This window comes from Macaca thibetana, chromosome 11 (assembly GCF_024542745.1).
Source record: "Macaca thibetana thibetana isolate TM-01 chromosome 11, ASM2454274v1, whole genome shotgun sequence".
Classification (NCBI taxonomy): Eukaryota; Metazoa; Chordata; class Mammalia; order Primates; family Cercopithecidae; genus Macaca; species Macaca thibetana.
Genome location: NC_065588.1, coordinates 102,811,600 through 102,837,076, shown reverse-complemented (window position 1 = coordinate 102,837,076; position 25,477 = coordinate 102,811,600). Strand labels below are relative to the sequence as shown.

The 25,477-nt window shown below is 42.9% G+C and overlaps 1 protein-coding gene across 4 annotated transcripts in view; it reads right to left on the bottom strand.

The window, feature by feature from the left end:
* Nucleotides 1-25,477, bottom strand: part of RFX4 (regulatory factor X4) — a 178,058-nt gene that overhangs the window by 109,265 nt on the left and 43,316 nt on the right. For all 4 annotated transcript variants that reach the window (XM_050748635.1, XM_050748632.1, XM_050748634.1 and 1 more), the window contains exon 3: nt 13,264-13,324. In XM_050748635.1, the coding sequence (XP_050604592.1) occupies nt 13,264-13,324 (61 nt within the window). The remainder of the gene's footprint in view (nt 1-13,263; nt 13,325-25,477) is intronic.

Genomic DNA, 25,477 nt, shown 5'->3' with positions numbered 1-25,477 from the left:
GGGGATATCACAATGAGCAAGATAGTTCATGTTTGCATACAGTGAACAGATTAATGGTAGACAGATGGACAAAGACATAGATAACCTTTAACTCAACAAGTATTTACTAAGTGCCAGGCGATGTTCTAGATATTAAGGAAACAGTGGTGAACAAAACAATGGTCCTGTCCTGAACAGGCTTACATTCTGATGTATGTCTCTGACATCATAAATTGGAATTCTAAGTGTGTTTTCCGGTGGGAAAAGGGTTTCACATAAAGAACAGGTTTCTTAGGACTGTCCTAAGCTTCAGGTCCAGTATGAATGAAAATCAGCCTGGGAGGTTAGCCTGGACCCCTAACTGCCATTCACGGCATTGTTTCTCTATAAAAGTGAGTTCAGAGGTCCAAATAACCAGCTCGCGTACAAACTTGTAGGGGCCATCTGAATAAGACAGCTTTCTCAAACTGGGGTCTCACAGACATGCTTTGTTTTGGCCTGAACAGTGTTGGCCCAATTTTTAAAATTCAGGACATTGCACATAAGAATCTGGATTTCTGGCTTCTTTTGAAAAAGCTGAGATCTGGCAACACTGGACCCATATTCCCGCACGACAACAATTGGCCAGAGCTACATGTGCCCTGGAGTTGGCCAGAGTCCTCACTCCTCCCTATTTCTTTGTACCCTGTCTATTTTCTGTTCCTTGTCTGGCTCCTGTAGGCACTTGTATTGGCATAAGACATGATCTATGTCCTAGTTAACTTTGCAGTCTATTTGGGGAGAAGCATGCATAAGAAATAATATTTAATTACTATAAACTCATGACCATAGGTATAGTTGAAGGTGGGAAAACAGAGAGATTGATGTGTAGATGAGAGTCGATAATTAAAGTTTCATGGAAGAATTGGGTTTGGAATTGTGTAACAACAAACAACAACAACAGCTAGCATCTGTTGAGCTCTTACTAGGTGCTGGGCCCTGGGTATCCATGGTCTCATTTGATCTCACAATAACTGTATGGTATGAGGTAGGTATTTATACATATGTTTCAGGATAGGAGTCTGAGGCTCAGAGGGTGTAACTCATTTGCCCAGTCATGCAGCTAGTAAATAGGAGGGTTTGTCTCAGTCCAAACCTCTCTGGTATTCTGCCATAGTAGTTGGGGGAGGGAGGGAGGTTCCAGGCAAGTAGAACAGCGAGGATGGGAGACAGTGCCATGTGTTTTGAATGATGGAGATGCCGATCCAAGTGGAGAGAGAAGGAAGGGGTATCTAAAGGGAAGAACCATGGGAGGTGGAGGGAGTCTTTAAATGCCACACAAATGGATATCATTTGGCTTAAGAATTTAGCACTCCCTTGGAGTTGAAGAGTTACTATAAAAATGTTATTTTCAGAAGAAGGCAGTAGAGTTGTACTCAGGAGGACTGAAAGAAACAAAGATGCTATATGAATAATAATAATGATAATGATAATAGTATCATCAATAACAACAATAACTGACATTAATTTAAACAAATTTAATTTCATAATAGTTTAATAATTTAAACAATAATTTAAAGCTTAATATGTTCTATTTGCCAGGAATGGCTTGAGTATAATAAAAGAACGTCAAACAACAAAAACAACAACGAAACACCTGTCTCATAGGTGTCATCTTAGACTTTTTTTTTTTCTTTTGAGACAGAGTCTCACTCTGTCACCCAGGCTGGAGTGAAGTGGTGCCATCTTGGCTCACTGCAACCTCCGCCTCCCGGGTTCAAGCAATTCTCCTGCCTCAGTCTCCTGAGTAGCTGGGATTATAGGTACCCACCACTATACCTGGCTAATTTTTGTATTTTTAGTAAAGATGAGGTTTCTCCATGTTGGCCAGGCTGGTCTCGAACTCCTGACCTCAAATGATCCTCCTGCCTTAGCCTCCCAAAGTGCTGGGATTACAGGCATGAGCCACCGTGCCTGGCCATCTTTGACTTTTGAGAGTTCCATTAAGCAGCTTTTAAAAGAGATTTGACTTCAACACTTGTAGTGGAACATTTTCCATTCTCATGCATACGTAAGAACAATTTGGGCAACTGCAATTTTGTGTATGACAAGTTGTGGGGAAGATAAAAGTATCCCTTTTTGCTTATTTTTGCTAATGGCTTCCTAGAATTTTTTTTGGCTAAAAAAAAAATCCATGAACATACTAAACAAATGTGCATTTCAAACCATTCAGAATTCATCTTGCATATGATTATTTAAATTGATAGAAATCCTTTAAAACCAATTAGATTCTTTTTTAAGCATGGGAGTGGTATGCTCAATGCATTCTTTGGAAAGTTTGCTCTGCGCCTCTAGGGGAGGTGGCCCAGGAGGACGATCAAAGCCTGGCACGTAGTGGCTGATTAATTAGGACTTGTTGAATGAATGAATGAACACAGGAGACCAATTAGGAGCTACTATAATAGTTCTGGCAGGAAATGATGTGGCATGAACTGAAGCAGTGGTTGTGGGGGCAGAGATAACACTTAGGGTGTGGGCCTCATGCTGCCAGATGTGAGGAGGACAGGAGCAACCAGGCAAACTCTCAGGTTCCTAACTGGGCAGAATGCATGAATGGAGGGCTCCATTCCCCACGATCAGAAATGCAGAAGGAGAGGACAGTTAAGGGTGAAAATCATGCTTTCAAATGCGGCGTCAAACAGCATGAGTTTCCAAGGACATTCCTGGCACCTTCACTCATTAGTTACTTTATTTAAGCTCCCTGTGCCTCAGTTTCCATTTGTTGTTCTTGTGACTTGTGTGCTCACTAAATCTGGCCAAGAGGTCAAGATTGAAATACAAGATCATGGTTAAGAAACATCACATCAAATGAACCCATAGCAGCAACAAACTATTCAAATCAGATAGGTGTAAGTCATGGTTCACACAGGCTGAGCTAATTAAACAGTTACCTGTCAAAGTCCAGAGCCTCCTAAATAAGTATATTTCAGCCCGCGTTTTGTTCCTCTTTCCGGAGCTTCTGAGCCTCAAAGTAACTAGGTGGCTTATAACTACCAAGCATTTTAATAAGCTCTATGAACAAATGGATGTAATTGGCACGGAAGGGCCCCTTTGATGCTTGATGAGTTTCTACAGGAATAGCATCATGACACCTTTACCCAAACCTCACAAAATCCAGAGGTTCTGTCTGTCTACTAAAGTTGCTAATTGGAATGTCCACTTCCCTGACCAAGGCATGGCAGAAAGAAAGGCAGTTAATTATTCTTCTTCATATCTGATGAAATTTTCCCGTTTCCTCCTCTCTTTTAGAGGACATCATTAGTCTGACATGGTGAACAATACTCCATTATACCTGGGTTTTTTTTAATGATCAGAAAAAAATTCCGCACTTCTTCCATTTTCCTTATCTTCTATTTAACAACTTGATTATATTTGAATTGAGCCTATCCTATTATGGAGAGATAATGAGCTCAGTCTGCTAGCTAACATGAGTCATTATCTGAGTTATATATTTTTAAGACTTCCTCACAAGGTTTCAGCATGTGGCCTCCTAGGGCACATGGAGGAAGCTTTGTATCAGCACTTAAAATGAAAAGCAAATGTTTCAGCACCTGGCATAATGTCCCACTGTCCTCATTTTAAACCTGTGATTTCTTATATGTATACACAGAGATCTGTTAAACCAATCAGCTGTTTGATAGCATGGGAGCAGCATGATTGATGTATTCTTAGGAAAGGTCGCTCTGCATCAGCTCAAAGTACTCACTTCTCAAGTTCTTGAACACATGTCAAGAACAGAAACTTTTTTATTCTCTTTTACCAAAAAAGAAAAAAAAAGACAACAGGAATTTTTTTTTTTTTTTTTTTTTTTTTTTTTTTTTACAGAAAGCCCAGACTTTACAAGGCAACAGGATTTTTAAAAATATTAACAATTATAACTTATCATTGAAGTTGTCACAGAGATCTGAGACTGTAAGCTATGAAAAAAACAAAAAAAACAAAAAAACAAAAAAAACCCTTGCTAAGCAATCAGGACAAGACAGTAGTCTACACCCGTCAGTGGCTCCCTGTTCCTTCTCCACAAAAATCCAGATTCCTGACCGTGGCATCCAAGGCCTCTGGCTCCTTTTCCGGCCTGCTTTCCCACATGTATACCTCTTTCCAGCCAACTGGACTGTTTCCTGCTCCTGAGACACACCTGGTCACCTTCCACTCCCACACACGATCCGTTACCTTCCTACCGCAGGGGATGACCTCTTCCACCATGCTCCACGCATCAAGGCTCAACTCACATTTCTCTTCCTTGGAACTACATTCAATGCACACCCAACCCCATCTGCTAACCACTTCTTCATCCTTTCCTCCTTGCCAGATTCGTTTATTCCTTCGGTAACATGTAGAGTGCTGCAGTGGTCTAAATGCCAGCTATTGTTATGTCTGTAGAAAAGCCACATCCTCTACTCATAAAGCTCTCACTACTTCCCAGGCATGGCCATAGTTCCTCGTAGTTTATGGCCCAAATAGCTTTCCTCAGGAGGCAGCACCGGTTTTAGAGTTTGAGATCACTGAGTTTGAATCCTGCTTCCGCCACTTACAAGCTGTATAGCCTGGGGCACGTTACTTGAACTCCCTCACTTCCTTCACCTGTAAAATGAGAGAAACTGTACCATCTCCCAAGCTTGCTGTGAGGACTAGACAAGAATCCATGCACAGCCTGAGGCCCTTTATTGTGGGGAACACTCAATAAAGAATAACGATCAGCATTATTTTACAATATTGTGGAATATTCAGGTAATGTTTTGTCTCTTAAACTGAAAGTCCTTCAAGGGCAGGGACCAAGCCAAATTCCCATTGAAGTTAACATGGTTCCTAGCACTGTGTAACTAGGTGTAACATGGTTGTAACATGGTTCCTAGCACATGGTTCCTTACACAGTCGGTAAACACTGCAGGAGGAAGGAGGGGAAAGGAGGAAAGGCTGACAGGAAGGAAGACAGGCTTTTGCACAGGTCAAGGGACTCTGGTATTTTATTAATCTTACTATCTGGGTGGTTAAAGGAAAAGCACGGTTAATATTAATACATTTGATTTACATTTTCAAGTGCCTACCGTGCGCTAGCGATGTTCATACTTGCTTTCACTACCCGCACAAGATGAGTAACACTATGCCCTAGGACATAGAGGAAGAAATGGAGGGTCAAGGAAGTAAAGTGGCTTGTCCACAGCAACTCGGCTGGGAAAAGCTAGGCTAAAAAGTATGAACTCAGGTATGATGCCTCTAAAGTTCTCACTGTGTGCCAGAAACTGACATGCATTTGGTCAGTCAGCATATATTTACTGAGCACCTACTATGTCCCAGCCACTGTAGAATACAGCCATGAACAAGAAGACACTACCCTTGCCCTGGCCTTTAAGAAACCGACAGTTAACCAGAAGGAAGATGGGAGCTAGGGAGATAACACCACCAGACAGCCAATGAATAGAAAACAGTGGGCTTTGGCTCATATGGGCTCTGGTTAGGACTGAGGCTGAGTCTAGAAAACTCCAAAGCAAAATAAAACAAACGAAAAACAAATCTATTTCATTATACAACGGTTAAGCCATGCTTTGCTGCTAAGTAGACAAGCCAATCAGAAACATGCGTTTGTGTGGACCCTGACATTTCTCAAGGGACCTCAGCTGACCCAGCTTCCTCGTTGTTGAGGATTTTCTTGGGGAGTCAGGAATGTCCCCCTCTTTGTGTAGAAAGAGACTACCTTGGTTTCCTCCTCTTTAAATACAGGTAACTGTCCCACCTTCTCTACAGGATTTTCATGAGGATTAGGTGTGCTCAGCAGTGACATCACCTGACAAGCCTGGCATCCCACAGGTGTGCTGAACGTGTAGGTTTCGCTGATGCGGGGCAATGGACTGAATCAGAGATTTTTTTCTGCCATTGTAATGTCTAAACTGGACCAGAACAGTAGCATCCAATTCCTACCCTGGGTTTGACCTACAACATACTGAACTAGTGTTCCGGTAAGGCCTGGGCTTAGGCAGCTTCTGGAATCTCTCAGCTCAGTTTTTGGTTATTCAAGTCCCTTCTTCTTTTTTTTTCTTTTTTTTTTTTTGATAAAACTAGGCAATGTATTAAGCACAGTGTTGCAATTTCCATTCGGTTCCCAACGCTTCTATTGGGGCCTAGGCTACGGGTTTGCAGCCCAGAACTCTGGTGGTCCTGGACAGTAGCTGAGGTGATTTTGGCACCATCCCCTACCAGAAGCTACCTCCTCAGCGGTCCCTTTCCACCTATACCCAGTGTCTACTCATCTCTACTGCACTTTGCCATTATGAATAGGGCCGTGCAGAACATCTTCATATGTGCCCCCTTACACACCTGTGTGGGAGTGTTTCTCCCTGCCGGCATCAAGAAGCAGAGCTGCTGGGTACATGTGCTTCAAATGCTAATGGGATTGCAAAATTGCCCATCAAATGGCTTTACCATTTGACACATTTACCCACAGCACAAAATACTTTTTTTTTTAAAAAAAGTTGTGGCTCCACAACACAGCATCTCATTCCCTGAGACATTTCTGCCCTTGGCATTGGGTTGTCCAGCTTCACTGACCTTTCTCCATCTGTAGCTGAGGTCATCTGGAGGGACACAGTCACATCTAGCGGTATTATCTATCAACACTGGTTGCATTCAGAGCTAAAAGTGTTCAGCCTCTCTTTTTAGAACTATGTTACCTAACTCATATTATGAAAGCAGACAATGTTCTGCCGCTGTTGAGTAAGAATCAAGTCACAAACGGGTGCAGAACGTCAGTTATTGGTTACATCCAATGAGTCTGGTCTAGCAGCTGTGATCTGGTCTAAAACTTCAATGTATTTCTTCTTTGGAACAATGCCAAACCCAATTTCTTACCTATGACCTTCCAGAACATTCTAAAGAGAAATTCTAAATTTCTTTTGTTTCATATTAATTTGGAATATTGATAGCTTGTCAACCAGCCAAGTCCTCAATTTATTTTTTTTCAAAAGAAAGGAAAATCTGCCTCCAATCCCCCCGCTGAAAGTGACAATTTGATCTTCTGTCCTCCTCCTTTTTGGAAGAGCCTCATTTCTTCGGTAAATTGCTGGAAGGGAAAATGTCCCCACCCAGAAGGCGCACAAGGAGCTCTGGGTAAGGGCGGCAAGGGTGGCGGGCGAGGGCGGGGCACAGAGGGGGCATGTGTTGGCAGCAAGTAGGCCAGGACTGCGGAACAGGCTGCTTTCCATTTCGAAATTCTCTGCATGAATAGAGGTTATTGTGCGGCTGGGATTCCAGCAGCGCTCACCATCCCCAGTGAGTTGGGATTTACTAACCCTCGTGACCGAGGATGCTGGAAAGTGTTTGGCAGAAGGCATTTGACAATATTTGCCTGTTTTCTGCTGGGAGTTGCCTCCAGATCACGTGGCCCCAATTATTTTAGGCTGCTTGGCTGCTGTATTATTTGTTCTTAGAGCGGTGTTATTTGTTCTAGGGGGAGGGGGAGGAGGTTTGTGGCAAGGAAGGGGAAGAAGGAGAAGCAAATAGCTCCTAACCCAATTCCAATAACAAGCCAAATGTCCCAGGAGAGCTCGGCACTGTCAGGCGGGTGGCGGGCGCCTTAGTGGTGCGGCCAGTGTCCTTTCCTGCGCCTGCCCTGCTCTCTGTCCTCAGGGGCTGGCCACTGCCGCTGGAGAGAGGGCACAGCATGAAGGACAAAAATGCCTCAGAGAATGAGATGCTTGTCTTAGCGTTAGGTTCCTGTTTTGTTTTGTAAGTATTTTGCACTGCAGATGAAGATATAAAATGGTAAAGCCATTTGATGGGCAATTTTGCAATCCCATCAACACTTCAGGTGTTAATGGAGCAATTCTGCTTCTTGATACAGACATGAAGAAACACTCCCACGGTGTCCAAGGGGGCACACACGAAGATGTTCTGTGAGGCCCTATTTGCAATGGCAAAGACGAGATTTGAACACAACTTAAAAGTTCATCAAAAGGGAAGTGGTGCCGGGTGTGGTGGCTCATACCTGTAATCCCAACACTTTGGGAGGCTGGATCACTTGAGGTCGGAAGTTCAAGACCAGCCTGGCCAACATGGTAAAACCTCATCTCTACCAAAATACAAAAATTAACTGGACATGGCGGTGTGTGCCTGTAATCCCAGCTACTTGGAAGGCTGAGGCAGGAGAATTGCTTGAACCTGGGAGGCGGAGGTTGCAGTGAGCCGAGATCACGCCATTGCACTCCAGCCTGAGTGACAGAGCAAGATTCTGTCTCAAAAAAAAAAAAAAAAAAAAAAAAAGGGAAATGGCAACATTAATTCTGCCATTGTCTTAATTAATTCTGCCATTGTCTGATGCTGACCACTGCGCTGCAGTTAAAATGAGGTTGTTCTTTATGAACCATAGGTGTAGCTTCAGGACATTCTACTGAGGAAGAAAGCAAGTAGTGGATCAATACAGCATAACAGGTTGTGGGTCCATGTTTTTAGTGTGATACATCTTCATGCTTTTTATAAAGGAGACAATGCTAAATTAAAAACTGCAGTTCAGAAACTTCTACAGATACATATGTGTGCAAATGCATATCTGTAATACATATCTACACATATGTATACACACAAGTGCACACATGCACACACATGTCTCACTGGTAATAGGGTTGCTTTTGAGGAGAAGGCAAAGAACTACAAGGAGAAATGGACTGGACTCTTACCTATAATGTTTTTAATTTTTTAACAAGGAAATGTATTTCTTGTGTAAATAAAATAAAAGTAAAGCAAAAATATACTTTAAATGCACCCAGGATATGAGTAAATTGTCCATCACTGGATACAGGCTGCCCCCAGGGCGGGGTGTAACTTGGGAGAGGCAGTTCCCTTCATGTTTTGCTGAGGATCACTCCTTGAAAGGATTCAGCCTCCCAGCAGGGGGAACAATAAGGAACAACAGGATAAATTTACTTATATCCTGTTATTTTTTTTTAAGCTTACAAAAGAAGAAGAAAATTAGACAAAGGAAAGAAGAGATTGAAAAAGTATGTAAGCATCAGATTTTGCTCTCAACCCCATGGCAGCCAGAGCAAAAAGGGGGCACACTGTAAATTATGTCACTTTTCCTTGTAAAATGGAGGGTGCATCCACTCTCTTTTCAGAGAGAAAGTTTTTATACTGAAACCATATTTTTAAAAAAATGATACATGTGCAGCTTTACATAGGAGGTCACACGTCCTCCACCACCATTTTAAGCATGACTGTTCCTATCTAAGTTTAATGTCCTACTTTCTCTTCCTTACTGCTTCCATACCCTCTCCCCTGCCCGCTTCTCCCGCCTCATCTTGTGTCACTGTCCTCCTTGTGTGCTATGCTCCAACCACATGGGCCACCTTCTCGCTGGTCCTTCAGCAAGCTCAGCCTGCTCCCATCCCAGGAAGGAGTGGTGGATGTTGTGTGTGCCCAGACTGCCCTGGGGCACTGAGACACTGTTCCCCCTGCTGGGAGGCTGAATCCTTCCAAGGAGTGACCCTCAGCAAAACATGAAGGGAACTGCCTCTCCCAAGTTACGCCCCACCCTGGGGGCAGCCTGTATCCAGTGATGCACAATGGGGCTGGGGATAAAGGCCTGGATCTGTTGCTTTGATTCAGGTCATCTTTAATGGGCCGTCCCCACCTCAGAACTCCCTGTAGGATTGGCTGAAGCCTCTGTGACAACCTCTTCACTGCCCAACACCCGCTCTGTCTATCCAGCGTCCCTCACACTCCCGTGGGTGTGGAGGCTGGGCACATGCCTAATAAACCACCTGTATGCAGAACTCTGCTCAATCTGGAGAGGCCACCTACAACAGTGGGGCCTTTGTAGAAGCTGTTCTCTCCACCTGGAACATTCCCCTGTCCCTGGTTTTCACACTGTCATGGTGTCATACATCTATCCACGGAAATGTCACCTTCTCAGAGAAACTTGCCCTTACTGCTCAACCTGAAATAGCCTCTCAGACACTACCCTATTAGCCAAGTTGAAGTCTCTGCACAGCGCTTCTCACTATCTAATACATTATTTGTTTATCTGTCAATCATGAGTAATTTTTAAAAATAGAGACAGGGTCTTGCTCTGTCACCCAGGCTCGAGTAAAGTGGCACAATCAGTCTGCTACAGTCTTGAACTCCCAGGCTCAAGCCATACTCCTGTCTCAGCCTCCAGAGTAGGTAAGACTACAGGTTTATGCCACCATGCCCAGCTAAGATTTTTGTTTTTTGCAGAGACAGGGTCTCACTATGTTGCCCAGGCTAGTCTTGAGCTCCTGGCTTCAAGTGATCCTCCCACCTCAGCCTCTCAAAGTGCTTGGATTACAGGCGTTAAACTAATGCGCCCTGAGTGTCATTAGTTTAACTATATCTGTATATATTTCGGCTGGGCATGGTGGCTCACACCTGTAATTCCAACACTTTGAGAGGTTGAGGCAGGTAGATCACATGAGGTCCGGAGTTCGATACCAGCCTGACCAACATGGAGAAACTCTGTCTCTACAAAAAATACAATATTAGCCGGATGTGGTGGTGCATGTCTGTAATCCCAGCTACTTGGGAGGCTGAGGCAGGAGAATCACTTGAACCCAGGAGGTAGAGGTTGCGGTGAGCCGAGATCACGCCACTGCACTCCAGCCTGGGCAACAAGAGCAAAACTCCGTCTCAAAAAAAAAAAAAAATCTCTCTCTCTCTCTCTCTATCTATCTGCCTACCTATCTACCTACCTATATCTATATCTATAGATGTAGATATAGATATTTCCCCTATTTTCCCCATCATTGGCTCCTTTTCTTCGTCTACCTCATCCACCGTTGCATTTCCAGAGCCTAGAACAAGGACCTAGCAAATACCAGGTGCTCAGTAAACATTTCTTGAATTAGTTAATGACTGAAATTCTAAAACATATAAAGATAATTAGAGGAAACGTTAATGTTCTTTAAACAACTTGATGGCTTTTGATAAGAATAAGGCTAAAATGTGCAAATTCCCAAATTTGGTTTGGCTTTGAAAATAGACGTATCATTAAAAACAGTTCACTGACCTTGTGACTTGGAGAGTAAAATTTCTTCTGGAATGATCTATGTGACCCTTTATTTAGAAGAACAGATATTTTGTGCAGAATTAGGTAGCATAGAAGGAGATGTGGCTGTGCCTATGCCAGGGAGGAGACGGGGCCTGCTCCAGGCTGTCCTTGTGGGTCTCAGAAGGAAGGTGTGAGCTGAGGGATCGACTGAACCCCCACCCCACGCCAGATGCTGTTCAAGCACCTTCTATGGAACAACTGATTTCATCTTCATGACTACCCTATGAGCTAGACACTATTGCTCTCCCCATTTTATACGTGAGTAGACTGAGGCACAGAGACGTTAAGGACCTTGTCTAAGATTTCACAGCTTGTAAGTGGCAGAGCTGGGAGTTAAGCCATGACAGCTTGATTTCAGAGACTGCACCATTTACAGTCTCACTGTTGCCAGGCAGATGTCCTGCAACCACAGAAAAATAGACATGAACAAGGTGATTTTCTTCTAGTTCCTTTCAAATTTTTTACTCTGAAACATATGACATGTTCAGGTTATTAAAGCAAGAATGTCTGTTGGCCGAGTGTGGTGGTTTACACCTGTAATCCCACCACTTTGAGAGGCCGAGGCAGGAGGGTCACCTGAGGTCAGGAGTTCAAGCCTAGCCAACGTGGTGAAACCGCATCTCTACAAAAAGCACAAAAATTAACCAGGCGTGTTGGTGGGTGCCTGTGATCCCGGCCAGTTGGGAGGCTGAGGTAAGAGGATCACTTGAACCCGGAGGGTGGAGGTTGCAGTGAGCCAAAATCACGCCATAGGACTCCAGCCTGGGCAACAGAGTGAGACTCCACCTCAAAAAAAAAAAAAAAGTCTGTCAATTCCGTGCATTTCTAAAAACTCTCACTCCCAAAGTCCTTTACATCGATGCCTCATTCGATGTCTTGGCACTATGGGAACTTGCGTGGCTGTAATACTTAGGGAAGGGTGAAGGGGGAGATTTGATCTGAGAAGTAAAGTCGAATTTTAAATAAAGCAAAAAGCAGAAAATGCAATGAGGAAAAGGTCTATAGGAACAAATGATGGAAAGAAGCCAAAAGGCTGGAAATAGAGCTCTTGAAAGCAACCTTTGCTATTCTTGAAGCAAAACAAGCTGACTGCTGAGGCTCTTGTTAGAGAAGATTGAGTTACGCTCCTGAGTGCTTTCTCCCAGTGTTGTTTTCCTCTCACCTCTGGATGGATTAGACTAGAGAATCTAATATGATTTGCTCATTAAAGCCCATCTGCTTCCTTTTCTGATCTGCCCTCTCTTCTCTATCCTTCCTAATGTTTCTTTTCCTTTCTTCCCAAGCATGAGCTTTGCAGTTAAAGAGACCCAGCCAGGTTCCTGCCTCTGCCACTGATTGGCTGTGTGCCTATTCAGGCAAATGATTTAACTGGTTCAGCTTTATTTTCCTCATCAGTTAAACGGGCACAACAATAGCAACTCCACAGAATTGTGAGAATGAAATGAGGCATATATATAAAGTGCCTAGCATGGAGGGGTGCATATAATGCACCCCTTCCTTTCTTTTCCCCATTTCTCTTTCCTTCCCCTTCATTCCTAATTCTTTCATATTTGCTGGGCTGCACTGCTAGGGGAATAATTGCCTTCAATGGCCAAGATTCTCCATGGGGTGAATCTCATAGAGAGCTCTAGTGTTCAAAGCTACAACATAATTTCCAAATAAAGCTTTTAGAGGAGAATTTATCTGTAAATATCAAACACAAAGGCAATCACTTAAACATCATTAAATATTTCATCAAGCCCAGGAATGCCGAATATTAAAGAGAAAGCCATTCTAGTAGATTACTCTTGTTAGTGTTATTAATGTTAAAATAATTATATATAGTTGCAATTAATTATGAATTAAGGGTTCATTGGTAAGAGTCAACAGACATCTGTTTCTATTATAAATTGTAATAATGGATTCTATTAAAATCAATTAATAACACCATGGGGAATCCAGTCCTTGCCAGTGTTTGGATAACAGAAAAAACATCTACCCTAAAATAAAATATGAAAATTCCAATCCCCAGGCTAGATCTAAGGCTAGTGGAGCATTTTACATATACTGCAAATTAAATAGATTTCATGTTGGTTGTGGGATGTCAAGTTATGACAATGTTAAAATATCCAAGTGATATCCTATCCTATAGGTAAGAAGATATGAGCATCCTCTGAAGAGAGAACTTGCTAAAAATGGAAACTTACCATTGCAGAGTAGCAGGAGTGGAGTGGGGCTTGGATGCTCTATTATTTTCTTTTTCCTCATCTGTTAAAGGAAAGAAAAAGAAGCTAACTTCAGTAGGAAACAGTAGGAAAAAGTAAAAGTCGTGTCGACTCTCCCAAGTTTCAAAAGACTATGTTTCTCTGAAATGTTGATGCTTTGAAACAATATTTTGGCTTTTCCAACATGTTAGACTCATCATACTTTAATACAAAAAAAAGCAAAATTGACTTTTATTTTAAAACTCTTATGTCAATTTTGTTTTTATTTGACACAATGTGTTAGAGTTTGAAGAGCATTTCCCTTTATCACTGACCAATGTGATCACATTCATCCACTCGGTATTTTCGTAACTGAAGCAGGACAGACTACAATTTCAACCCTAAAAACATAGGGACCTCACTCACTGCTATGGACTGAATATTTGTGTCCCCCACAGAATTTATGTGTTGAAACCTAATCCCCAAGATGATGATGATATTTGAAGGTGGGGCCTTTAGGAAGTGATCAGTCATGAGTCTTATGAATGAAATTAATGTCTTTATGAAAGAGATCCCAGAGAGCTTCCTCATACCCATTTCTCCCCTCTGAGAAGACAGAGAGAAGATAGTGAGAAGATAGCCATCTATGAACCAGGAAGCGGGCCCTCACCACACCCAAATCTGCTATTGCCTTGATCTTGGACTTCCCAGCCTCCAGAACTGGGAGAATAAATCTCTGTTAATTAATCTTTGAGAATAAACAATAGAGAAATAAATCTCTGTTGTTCATAACCCACCCAGTTTATGGTATTTTGTTATGAAAACCTGAACAGACTAAACTCTTCACCATTTGTTCTTTGTAACCCCAATGAAGCAGAGCCTTAATGTAGGGTAGGGAAAGTGTAAGTGTTCAGGAGAAGAATCGGGTTAGCAATGCAATGGAGCAGGGTTTAGCACATATTTTCTGTAAAGGACCTGATAGTAAATATTTTAGGGTTTGTGGACCAATAGTAAAAATCAAGAATATTGTATAGAATTTATATGACGGAAGAGAAAACAAGTTTCCATGAAATATTTATTGATAAAATTCAATGTAAGCCCAGGCACAGTGACTCACACCTGTAATCCCAGCACTTTGGGAGGCCAAGGTAAGTGGATCAGTTGAGGTCAGGAGTTCAAGACCAGCCTGGCCAACATGGTGAAACTCTGTCTCTACTAAAAATACAAAAATTAGCCAGGCATGGTGGCACACACTTGTAATCTCAGCTACTCAGGAGACTGAGGCAGGAAAATCACTTGAACCTGGGAGGCGGAGGTTGCAGAGAGCCAAGATCGTGCCACTGCACTCCAGTCTGGGCAACAGAGCAAGAATCAAAAAAAAAAAAAAAAAAAATCCAATGTAATAGTAATAATTGAATATAATTTTTGTAATATATGTCTATTAATGAGAAGAATTAAATTAATTTTGGGGGTGTAGGTAACATTCTTCTAATTGGGATTAGAATTAATGTTGCCTATTATTAAATAGATTACAAAAGTTGATCTGTAAAGACCATTTTTAGCTTGCAGCCCCACAAGCATCAGGCCAGATTTGGCTCACATGACCCTGATTTGCTGAGCCCTGCAATACCACAGTCTGAACAACAGATTAATTTTTAGCATATCTAAAAAGAATTTGTCACAATTTCATCATGGATTTACTGAGAAACACATATAATCAGTCTCTTATCCAATTCCTAATAAAGATTATTGATAGGAACAGTCAACATAAAATTCCTTGATTCACAAAATTTGGCCCAAGATAATTAGGACAAATAAGAGTCTCAAGAAGAAAACTAATAATGTCAAAGCCTACAAATATTATCAATAAAATTTAATATAGACATTAAAAAGATAAATGAAATCAATCTGTGGCATAAAATTTATATGGAAAAGAATTGGTATCTATGAAAACAGTTTAAGTAAAACAAAAAAGAAAATGAAAAAAATGAAAATGTCATATGATGTACAGAAAAATTTTTCTAAAATTAGCTCATCAAAGCTGAATCCAGAAAATATCTTATTGATGAAAATGTATCAATATTGGTGTAATTCTGATTTAAATGTCTACTTATAAGCACTGTGGCAGATATTGTTGTTGCTTAATCAAAACCTACATGTACCCACCTTCTTCCTTATATGTAGAAGCCCAGTTTAGAGAGGATTGTGTGTTCAAGGAGAGTGACCCCCTTTCAAATCCTAGAAAGGTGAATGTTGATTCATTTACGACAATCATGATAATTAATTTTATGTCATCTAGCCACTGATTGGATTAGGTGGAGCATGTAACATGATGTAGGCTGATCACATTTCAGAAGACGCTCTCTCTCAGGGCTTCTGGGAAAAGTATTTTTCCCTAATAAAATTGAAGGAGTGAGAGATTCTCGCCTGTTCTACTTTTGAATGTGGCTTTGAGATGACACAATAACTAGATTAAAGCAGCAAACTTGGGATGGGGAAAAACACAATCTGAGGACAAAGTCAACACCTAGGAAGGCAGAGAAAAAAAGGGAAAGCTTGGGGGCTCTGATTATCACATGGTGCCTCTGATGAACCAACCCAAACAATGGCTGCCTCCTATTCTATGAGACAGCACAGTTTCTTCGGTTGATAAAACTTCCTTTCATTGGGTATTCTCTTCCCTGCCACTAAAACTATTCTAACTGATGGTTAGAACCCGAACCACACTAATGCTAAATGTTCTCAGGAACGGAATGTAAAATACATCATAGACTCAACACCTGTTCATGATGCTTTGTCAACCTGGAGTTCTTCTAAATAGATGTTTCTCATCCCTTCCAGCCTGGAATAAATGCCACCAACTCTTTGAAGCTTTCCTTGATACTCTCTTAGTCAGGAATCAATCATTGATCCTAACTCTGTGCTTCTATAACACATTATTCACCTCTTAGCTGTCCTGTGTAGCCACCTGGATCACTATTTCTTTTCTTTTTTTTTTTTTTGAGACGGAGTTTTGCTCTTGTCGCCCAGGCTGGAGTGCAATGGCATAATCTCAGCTCACTGCAACCTCCACCTCCCAGGTTCAGATGATTCTTCTGCCTCAGCCCTCCGAGGAGCTGGGATTACAGGTGCCCATAACCACGCCCAGCTAATTTTTGTATTTTTTAGTAGAGTCGGGGTTTCACCATGTTGGTCAGGCTGATGCCAAACTCCTGCCCTCAGGCGACTGGATTATTATTTCTGTACACATCCACCCCTTCTGCTCAAGCATAAACTCAGTGAGAAGGCAGGGGTGGTATCTCAGTCAGCTGCATTACCTCCTGCAGGACCTAGCACAGCACCTTCCACTTAGTATTTAAGTAGTTAAGTGTGCCTTCTCCAGTCTTAAAGAACAGCACAATATAGAGCGTGAACATGGGGGTCTCACAAGAATGTGGGTAAGTGAACACCTAAGTACACAGAACAATACTCAACCTCAGTTGTTCACAAATAAATAAAAAGGAAACAAATAATGAGTCATTCTTTATATCTCTGAGGGAAAAGCAAATTTAAATAATGACAATTTTTGATGCTGGTGTATACATGGTGAAATTGACACTCTCAGAGTTCTTTATACCTGAAGATAGTGTTAATGTTTTTAGTATGCAATTTGGCAGTAATGTTAAGAACCATCTAAAATGTTCAGCTGCTTGTCCTCACAACCCAACTTCTAGAAATTATAATACTAAGCAAATAATCGAAGAGAAAGAAAGGGCTATATAAAAAACATGGGACCACGTGCGGTGGCTCACGCCTGTAATCCCAGCACTTTGGGAGGTGGAGGCAGGCAGATCACTTGAGGCCAGGAGTTTGAGACCAGCCTGCCCAACACGGTGAAACCCTCTCTCTACTAAAAATACAAAAATTAGCCGGGCATCATGGCGCACACCTGTAATCCCAGCTACTCGGGTGGCTGAGGCACCAGAGTCTCTTGAGCCCGGGAGGCGGAGGTTGCAGAGAGATCACACCACTACACTCCAGCCTGTGTGACAGGAATGAAACCCTGTCTCAAAAACAAACAACAACAACAAATTGTCAATTGTGTTTTTTTAAACAACAAAAAAAAAACATATAAACAACCTAAATCTACCCCTATCTAGCTTGCACTGGCACGTTGCTAGTATTTTTGTTCCCCCTAAAACCGGCGGGGTTTTAAATTTTTGTTTCTTTAAATTTCAGCGTTTTGGTCAACGTGGACAGGTTGTCAAAAGACCTAGATTCGAATAATCCTAACACTTAACCGGCCAGAACTGAGCAAATCACTCAACTTACTCGAGCTTCATTTTTCCTCGTTTGTAAAAAGGTCATCTTCTATGGCAATTATAAGAATCCTATTAATTTGTTCAACAAATATTTATTGAATACCTTATTTGTGCCAACTAGTCACCACAGAGAAAGAAATTAAACTCTTGCCCTTGAGTTTAGTTGGGGAAAGAGAAAGGCAGAGGAGACAGAGGACAAGTTCAGCGAGAAGTGGTAAGTGCTGTGATACAGGTAGGCACGGAGGAGTTGGCCAACCCAGACTACATGAAAAAGCAGAGCTTGTCAGAGAAGGTTCCCTGGAGGAAGTGATAGGTGAGCCGTGTCCTGGAGTGAGTCAGAGATGGGAGCCAGACGGGGGTAAGGTGGGATGGAAGTCAGGAGTAGGGTGGGGAAGGTGAGAGCAGATAAAGACAAGGGACCTGACAGATTGTGTCACTTTCCCAGAAGCAAGGTGGCTACAGCATGGGTCTTTGCTGGATGTGGCAGAGTGGATCCAGGTGAGCATGGAATGTGATGTTTAACAATCTAATTATCCCGTTTAAGTCTTAAGACAGTCGTCTCTAAACGGAGGATAATAATAAGCCCTACCTCAAAACGTTGTTGGGAGGGTGAAGTGAAATGAGCTAGCCGTCTGCGGAGAAAGGTTGCCCTTGGCTATGCCTGGCCAGCCAGGGGGCGTTTGGAGCAATTCTGTCTGCTGGGATCTGCTGCTATGGAAGATTTACAGGGGCAAAGACAACCGCGTCGCCAAGGACCTCACAAGGCAAACACACACCAGGGGACGTCACAGCTCCGTATAGGAGACGGCACTTGAGCTGAGCCCTAAAGGGATGGTTGAGGTTTTTAAAAGATAATGTTGTTTTATATTCACAAAAGTAATGCATGTTCATCTTTTTAAAATGAAGAAAGTATGGAGAAAATATCTCAGAATCCAAGCCCCTCTCAACAGAGGGAACGACTGTTACCTTTTTATCCTATTTGCCTCGTCTTTTTTCAGGGTTCTTTCACACACAAACACATACATACCTGCGCTTAAAACATGTGAGGGTCATATAGTCCATCCTAGTTTGTAACCTGCCCTGTTCATTTTGAAGAGGACACGTCAGACTCTGGGAGGAGGCCACCAAGGGAGAGGGTACTCCAAGAGTCAGAAGCAGCAGGAGGAAAGGCAAGGAACTGGGACCTGGGGCCCAGGGAAGATGCACGTGGTCCCATTGGTGGAGCCAGGGAAGCTCCCTGTTCTGGGATTCCATAGCAGTGTCTCCCACTCAGGCAACACTGCCTTTGTTATATAAGATTTTTTTCCCAGCTAGATTTTGTTATGGCCCCATTTCTGAGTATCAGTGAATAAAAAGAACTTGGCTTTGAGGACAAGCAGACATGGGTTTAAATTCCAGCATTGCCCCCAACTGTGTGGACTTTGAGCGGCAACTTGACTCATCCAAGCCTGAAGGCCCTTATCTAAAAAAAATGTGAATCATAACTTATGTCACAAGGATGTTTTGAGGATTAAATATAATATGTTAAGAACTAGAACAAGAACAGTTTTTAAAAATGCCATACTAATAATAGCACTCATTGGTCAAGTACTTAGGCCAGGCACTGCACATCACTTTTCGTATGCTACCTCATTTTATTCCTCCAAATATTGCTATGAAGAAATGTTATATCCCCATTTTATAAATAAGGAAGCAGAGTTTGGTGAGGGTGAATAATTGCATGAGGCCATGTAGCTGGTGAATGCAGACAGGACCTCACTAGGTGCTCAGAAATCCAGTGGCTACAGATAGTGTTTAGAAGAGAACTGGTCTACCCCAAAAGCCAATGTGGGCCCTCCAGCTCAGTCACCAAACAGGTGCTGTCCACCTCTGCTGGCTCCTTTCCTTAGATCACTGGCAATTTTGTGCCCAGGGTCTGAATGCCCAGCCCTTTTCTTCTAAAGTAGGAGGTGTGTCACACCCAGGCCTGACCCTCCTATTTGATGGCTCTCTATCTTAGTTCTCCTGAAGTGCTGGCTATTTATTTACTCATTCATCAGATATTCATTGAGTGTCTACTACATTTCAGCCCCATGACAGGTGTTAAAGGGTAAGAAAAAGCAGACATAGTCACTGCTGTCTTGAGGTCATAAATTATCAGCCAATTGAATGTAAGTCCAAGTCAGGTACAGTGGTACGCACCTATAGTCCCAGCTACTTGAGAGGCTGATCTGGGAGGATCACTTGAGCCCAGCAGTTCGAGACCAGCCTGGGCAACATGGCAAGACCCGATTTCAAAAGTAAAGTAAAATTAAAACAAAACAAAACAAAAAGAAACCCCAAACTTTAAAAGTAAGTCCTAGGCAAGAGCTGTGAAGTGCAGGTCCAGAATGCTATAGCAGCACCAAATGTAGGGTGTGAGCCTGGCTTGGGGATCTGAGGAGGAGCAAGAACCTTACCTAGGTAAAGAGAGTAGAGAGTAGGGGAACACATTTTAGGTAAATGGAAACAGCCATAGTTGATAGAGACTTTAGGAACTGGTCCTGCCAAATGCCTTTTCATTTTCACTGGGAGAAATGCCTTGAACCAAACAAGATTCATCCATAAAGCATCATTTCAGGCCAGCAGGATTCCTGGAGCCGTTCGCAGGCACACCTGCAGTGCCCCCCTGCTGGTCCTGCCAAGGCTGGAGAGCTGCAGTCTGCTTTAAAAAAAAAAGCTCCTGCCAAGATGCTGCCCTGGCGCCTGGTCTTCTTGCCACTCTGTTCTGCTCCCACTTTGCAGTAATGATTCCTAACACGGTGCAGGGATCTCAGTCCAGTTCCCAGTAGTGAGCATCTCTGCTCTCCTCTCTGCATCTACCCCCAATATAAACTCTGGGGCCAAATTTCCAGGCTCAAATCCCAGCTCCACTACTTATTAGCCACCTGACCTTGAACACCATTTTGGTTCCTCAGTTTCATTATCTGTAAAATAGGGATAATAATAGGACCAACCTCATACCGCTATCGTGAGTATTAATTGAACCACTTCTGGTTCAAAGGACTTGCTATCTAAGTGTTCCCTGTTCCTATAATTGCTATTGCTTCTCCAGAGGGACCATGCGGCTGGCTCCCCACCCTGTCCATGAGGTTTGGCAAGCTCTGCAGCTGGGAGGGTTATTCACTCTGTGCTCCCTCAGCACCTGACTGCTCCCCAGCAAAGTCCCCATGGTCGCTGCCCATGGATCGTTTTAATCCATTCAGGCTGCGGTAACAAAATACCATAGACTGGGTGGTTTTAAACACAGAAATTGATTTCTCATAGTTTTGGAGGCTTGGAAGTCCAAGATGAAGGCATCAGTGATTTGGTGTCTGGTGAGGGTCTGCTTCCTGGTTCAAAGACAGCTGTCTTCTCGCCCTGTGTTCACACATAGCAGAAGGGGTGAGGAGCTCTCTGGGGCCTCTTTTATAAGGAGACACTAATCCCATTCACAAGGGCTGAGCCCTCATGACCTAACACTTCCCCAAAGCCTCATCTCCAAATACCATCACATTGGGGGTTAGAGCTTCAACATTTGAATTTGGGGGGAATACAGACATTCAGTCTGCAGCACTGACCACTGTGTCTGCCTTGTTAGCTTGTAAGCTCTGCAGGGCGCAGACCTTGCTCACCATTGGGTCTCCAGCACCCACATGTGGTAGGGGCTCAGGAAGCATTTGTGGAATGAGTGAATGAATAAAATGACATCACAATTAAAAGTGGAGTGATTCAGTAACATACAAAAAACATGATTTCATATATTAAATGTTCATATAAAAAACATATGATTTCAGTAACATATAAAACTGCAGTACTACCGGGGAATGTTTATTAAGGACTTATATTGTGCCAGGCACTGTGGAAAGCTCTTCATGGTATGGCATTTAGCTTTCACAGCTGCCCTAGAAAGTGAACAGTTTAACGCATGTGAAACATCAAATGCAGGGCCTTAGTGTACTTAGTGCTTAATCAATGTTAGTCCTAATTATTAGTATTATCCCCATTTACAGAGGAAGAAACTAAGGCTCAGAGAAGTGAAGGAATTTGTCTGAGGTCACACAGTGAGTGGCAGAACAAAGACAAGGACCCAGGCTAGTTGATGTCAAAACCTCCCCAGACCCAAATATTTATGAGCCTCATTCTGTCTTCAAACTCGTAGTACTGGACTGAAGATTTTAGAGAAGTTATTATCTGCCTCATCATTTCTTTTCTGCCTCCATGTCAAATGAATTCACACTTGGGAATCTATTCTAGAATATTTCTTGCCTGGAGCCAGTGTGGCAGAGTTTAACATTGAGGAAGCACATTTCTAAATTAATTACTTCTTTTCAAATCCCAGGAAAGGTTCAAGTTTATGTGAGTCTCAAATTTCACTTCAAAGTTCTAATTCTATTTCCTTTCATTATACTGACCTGGCTGCACCTGGTCAGACCTCACCTGTTGGGAACATGGGGCTGCCAAAGGTTTCATTTCCCCTCATTCACCTCCTTTCTAGCCCCTGCAAAGGGCACCAGCTGATGAGCAGGGTGCCTGGCACCCAGGCCTTTGGCAGTGGGCATCAGCCTCTGGCAGCAAACCCTTCTCCCCCGTGGGAACGGGGCTAAATCCCAAACAAAACTGTGATGTTGGCAGCATTTGCTGTGAGGGGCCCACACCTGCTTCCTCTTGCCTCCTCTGGGTGAATTCCTTCATAATCTTGGAGTGGGAAAGAGGCTGTCTAACTTTGATACAAAATCAAAAAGCCATAAAAGAAAAGATTGATAAATTTTATGACATAAAAAATCCAAAATTTCTATGTGAGGGGGAAAAAAAAAAACCACAACATGAGTACAAAGATAATGACTCACTCAGGAAAACTGCAATCATTCCACAGACAATGGTCTCATCTGCCCACCATAGAAAAGAGCTCCTGTAAAAGTAGCAGGAAAAAGACCAAGAACCAAAAGCAAAAATAGGCGATGCACATGACACACATTTAATGGAAAAATTACAAATGCTCTTAAAAGGTGGAAAGATGGTCAGTTTTAACCAATGAACATAGAAATTACACCAAGATGACATTTCTTACTTATCGGATTGGCAAAAATCCAAATCACAACCACGCAACTCTGCTGTGAAGCTAATGGGAAACAGGTACCCTCCCACCTTGCAGGGGGAGAGTGAACCGTGCCTCCTGGCCAGACACAGTGGCTCACACCTATAATCCCAGCACTTTGGGAGGCTGAGGCAGGAGGGTCATAGTAAGACTCCGTCTCTACAAAAAAATTTTGAAAATTAGCTGGAAAGGCTGGGCACAGTGGCTCATGCCTGTAATTTCAGCACTTTGGGAGGCCACGGTGGGCAAATTGCTTGAGCTCAGGAGTTCGACCAGCCTTGGCAACATGGTAAAACTCCATCTCTATAAAAAATTAGCCAGGCATGGTGGTGCACACCTGTACTCCCAGCTACTCAGAAGGCTGAGGTGGGAGCCATCACCTGAGCCTAGGAGGCTGAGGCTGCAGTGAGCCGTGATTGCACCACTGCATTGCAGCCTGAGTGACAGAGAAAGACCCTATCTCAAAAACAAAAACTAAACAAAACAACAAAACAAACAAACAAAACCCAGGGCTTCTCTGTATGGAAGGTCATTTGGCAGAATCTACTGAAATCCCATGTACCCTTTATCCAGCAGCCCCAGGTCTGTGAACTGATCCTACAGCTATACCTGGACACATCTGAAACGATGCATACACAAGGTTATTTGTTGCAGCTTGTCTGTAGCAGCAAAAGTTTGGAAACAGCGCAGGCGTTTATCTGGATAACTAAATTAGAATGCATCCTCACAATGGGATACTATGCAAGTATTTTTTTTTTAAGATGAAAACCAAAAAAGAATGAGGACACTTTCTATATTCTTACTGATATGGAACACTCTGGTTTTTATTATTAAGTGAAAAAAGCAAGTCACAACACAGTGCATATAGTACGCCACTTTTTTGTGTTAAAAAAGTAACAAATGGCTGGGCACGGTGGCTCATGCCTGTAATCCCAGTACTTTGGGAGGCCGAGTCAGGTAGATCACTTGAGGTAAGGAGTTTGAGAACAGCCTAACCAATATGGCAAGACCTTGCCTCTACAAAAACACAAAAATTAGCCGGGCATGGTGGTGCATGCCTGTAATCCTAGCTACTCGGAAGGATAAAACAGGAGAATCGCTTGAACCTGGGAGATGGAGGCTGCAGTGAGCCAAGATGGCACCACTGCATTCCAGCCTGGGTGACAGAGCAAGACTTTGTCTCAAAAAAAAAAAAAAAAAAAAAAAAGGAACACATATTTGAATTTTCCATTTGCATAAGGAAATACTCGAAGAATACATGATAAACAAAAGTGTTTATTACTAGGAAGCTGGAGTAGAGGGTTGCAGGGGAAGATGGGGGTGAGACCAAGACTTCTCAATGAGTACCTTTTACAGCATTTTGATTGTTGGACCATATGGCTGTATAATCTATTCAAAACTATCCTAACTTTTAAGTATGAACAAATTAAAAAGATCCTATAGGGGAGGGGCATCCAAAGGAAGAATCTACTCAAATGGATAAGTGGTCCTGGAGTGCCAAAAACTGAAAGCAAATTATAAACACCCATAATCTAGTGAGGCTTTATGGTCTATTTTGTTTTCCTAATATCCATATGCTTACTGAGCACCTACCATGTACCAGGCCCTACTATGTTAAGTGTTGATGAGATACAGTCAGACACAGTGCCTTCCCCTCAAGATGTTTTGGCCCCATGGAGAGACTAAATGGAGGGTGGAGGGGCCCTGGCCTGACAGTGTGCTCGAAGCCCAGAGGAAGCAGTACGTCCTTCTTCCCCAGAGGAGTGGGGAAGGTCAGCTGGAGAAAAAAGGACAGATAGGCTGACACTGCGGGCAGAATGGGCAGCCCTTGATGACACTGTGGGCACGGAGGTGAGGAACGGGAGGAGCCAAGGAGGCCATCTTAAATCACAGCCTAAACACTGGGGCCGCGCCAGCCAGCTAGCAGTCTCAACCCTGGGTTCCCAGCCAGCACTAAAACTGCAGTAGACACCCCATGGGGGCAATCCAATTCTTTGCAAGTGACCCAGGAGGTTTCTCCTGTTGAACCTATCCTCCCAGTTTCTCTAATTTCTTCCAACCCTCTAACACCAGCCTAGTCTAAGGTCTCAAACTTGGAGTAGTAGCCTTCCTGGCTTGAATCCACCTGCATAGAACCTCCACACCAACCTTCTGAAAACACCACTTTGATTTGTCACTCCTCAGTCAGCTCCTTCAGTGACACCTCAGACCTCAAATTCTAGACTTCTTGTTTGGAATTCAGGTCCCTCAGTGATGTGGCCCAAACTCATTCCTAGCCTTGTTTGCCATGATTCTTCAACCTCTCTGCTCAAGCCAACCTGGAAAACTCTCCAAGCTCAAGACCAGTCTCGTAGCTTTCTGCCTCCCCCATTTTCCCATCACTGCAGGAACCACATGGATCCTTTGAGGGCCAAGACAAATGTCACCTCCTCCAAAATGCCTTCTCCAGAGTCACCTTCCAATCTCGTGACCTCTCCAAACTTCAGCATGCATAATTAGTAAATCACCTGCAAGTATTATTAAAATACAGAGCATGTGTCAATGAGTCTGGGATGGGCCTAAAATATTGCATTCCTAACAAGCTTCCAGGAAGGTCTATGCTCTAGGTCAGTACCACACTTGGTTTGGCAAGGTCTTAAGTACACCTCATATCCTTTGAATGAAGTCGATCACATATGGCCTTGCATTATGAATATTCAAGTATGTGCCTTAACTTCTTTTCTCGATTGAAAATTCATTGAGAGTAGGGATCCACGGAAAAGACAGTTTATGTAGTCGAAAGAGAGCCAGCAATAAAATCAGATAGCTCTAAATTCAAGTC